The 1488-nt window shown below is 48.1% G+C and overlaps 1 protein-coding gene across 1 annotated transcript in view; it reads right to left on the reverse strand.

Annotated features, from left to right (window-relative positions):
* Positions 1-1488, reverse strand: part of POLE (polymerase (DNA directed), epsilon, catalytic subunit) — a gene marked incomplete at both ends in the record, with an annotated part of 29556 nt that overhangs the window by 23244 nt on the left and 4824 nt on the right. Inside the window, 2 exons of the mRNA XM_010288764.1 lie at positions 79-192; positions 847-979. Of these exons, the coding sequence (XP_010287066.1) occupies positions 79-192; positions 847-979 (247 nt within the window). The remainder of the gene's footprint in view (positions 1-78; positions 193-846; positions 980-1488) is intronic.

Below are 1488 nucleotides of genomic sequence, written 5' to 3' on the forward strand. Positions count from 1 at the left end.
AGGTCAGAGCACCCCTGTAGCGTGGGAGACTTGCCTTTTCGCTCGTCAAAGAAATCATCATTTCCGGAGTGCACCCACCTCATCAGGCTCCATGGGAATGATGGTGCACAAGGCAAAAATGAAGGGATGCACGTACTTCATATACATGTAATAGGTAGCAACTGCATCAGACACTGAATAGGTGGCCAGGGTCTGTCGAGGAAGAGCGAGAGGCAAATTAATCCAAATCACATGTGATAGAGTAGCTCAGTGACAATAATCTTTCATTACTTCCTGCTGGACAGGCTTGTATCAAGGTGTATTTCTCCGTATCCTAGGTTGTAAAGAATAATCTGTTTGCTTCCAAGAACATCCTACTCTATCTCTAATTACACAACAACATATCAGCTTTGAATGAGAAGAAATGGGGAGGATGAGCTCACGGCACAGATTTTGTCCTGTTTGGGAATCAGGAGGCTGCTCCAGGCCCTCAGCAGAAATCCCCTGCTCACAACACCTGGAGCACTAAGCTTATTTCTTGTCTCTCCAGCGAGTCACGGCTCTTTGTGGTGTTTCTGATTTACGTGGTGCCTGACACCTCGCATTGATGTAAATAAATACCGAAAATACACAGTGCAATGCCAGTGCTAGAACCACTTCAAAGAAATCCTGTTCTTTCTCCCCACAAGCTCAAGTGCTTCTAAGGCATCAGCAATTTGGTGAGACAGATTGAGTTGATTTCTCAAAACCCACTGTGTTAAGCAAAAACATTTTGTAACACTTTAAGTTAAAGATTCAATCATATTGCAGCTGCTTTAGGCTTCTTTTCCCATTGCTCAGAGGAGCTACAGCATAGGGAGGGAATACCTGAGGCTCCTCCGTAGCCATCCGGCACATCTCTTCGGGGTCCAGCTCCACTGGGTCATAACCCAGTTTTGCTTTAGCTGCTGCTTTCAGGTTGTGACTTCCCACTGGGAGGTAACTGTCCCTCTTCACCCACCTGGACAAAATCAAGAAAATAACAGTTTGTGCAGGGAAACCAGCTATGCTCTTTAAAAAGGGGCTCAGGCTTGCAAACAGGACCTTGCTTGCAAAGGGGAACTCTCGCTGAGGACAGCGGAGAGCCGAGCATACAAGTGCAGTGGCGCAAGAGGCTGCCCAGCTTTAGATATCCTGCATCTCTACCAATACACTTAAATCCCAACCAGGACAAACACCACTACCCTTACCGTCACCACTGCTCAGAACTACCACCTTCCAACTCCCTCAGTGGCTTTAAGATAAACATTTAGCCATTAGAGGAGACGCCACCAGGACGGCAAGGACAGCCAGCCCCTCTCCAAAGCCCAGACACTGCTCCAGTGGAGGAAACCCACGTAAAAACCCCAACTTCTCTCTCTCTCCCCGGCACGCACAACGTGTCCTTTCCTCTTCTGACTGTGCCAGGAGGCTGTTGGGTTAGGATACGGTCCCTTCCCCACTCCAATGGCCTGATCTTATCCCACTCTT

The sequence above is a fragment of the Phaethon lepturus genome, unplaced genomic scaffold (genome assembly GCF_000687285.1).
Source record: "Phaethon lepturus isolate BGI_N335 unplaced genomic scaffold, ASM68728v1 scaffold33206, whole genome shotgun sequence".
Lineage (NCBI taxonomy): Eukaryota > Metazoa > Chordata > Aves > Phaethontiformes > Phaethontidae > Phaethon > Phaethon lepturus.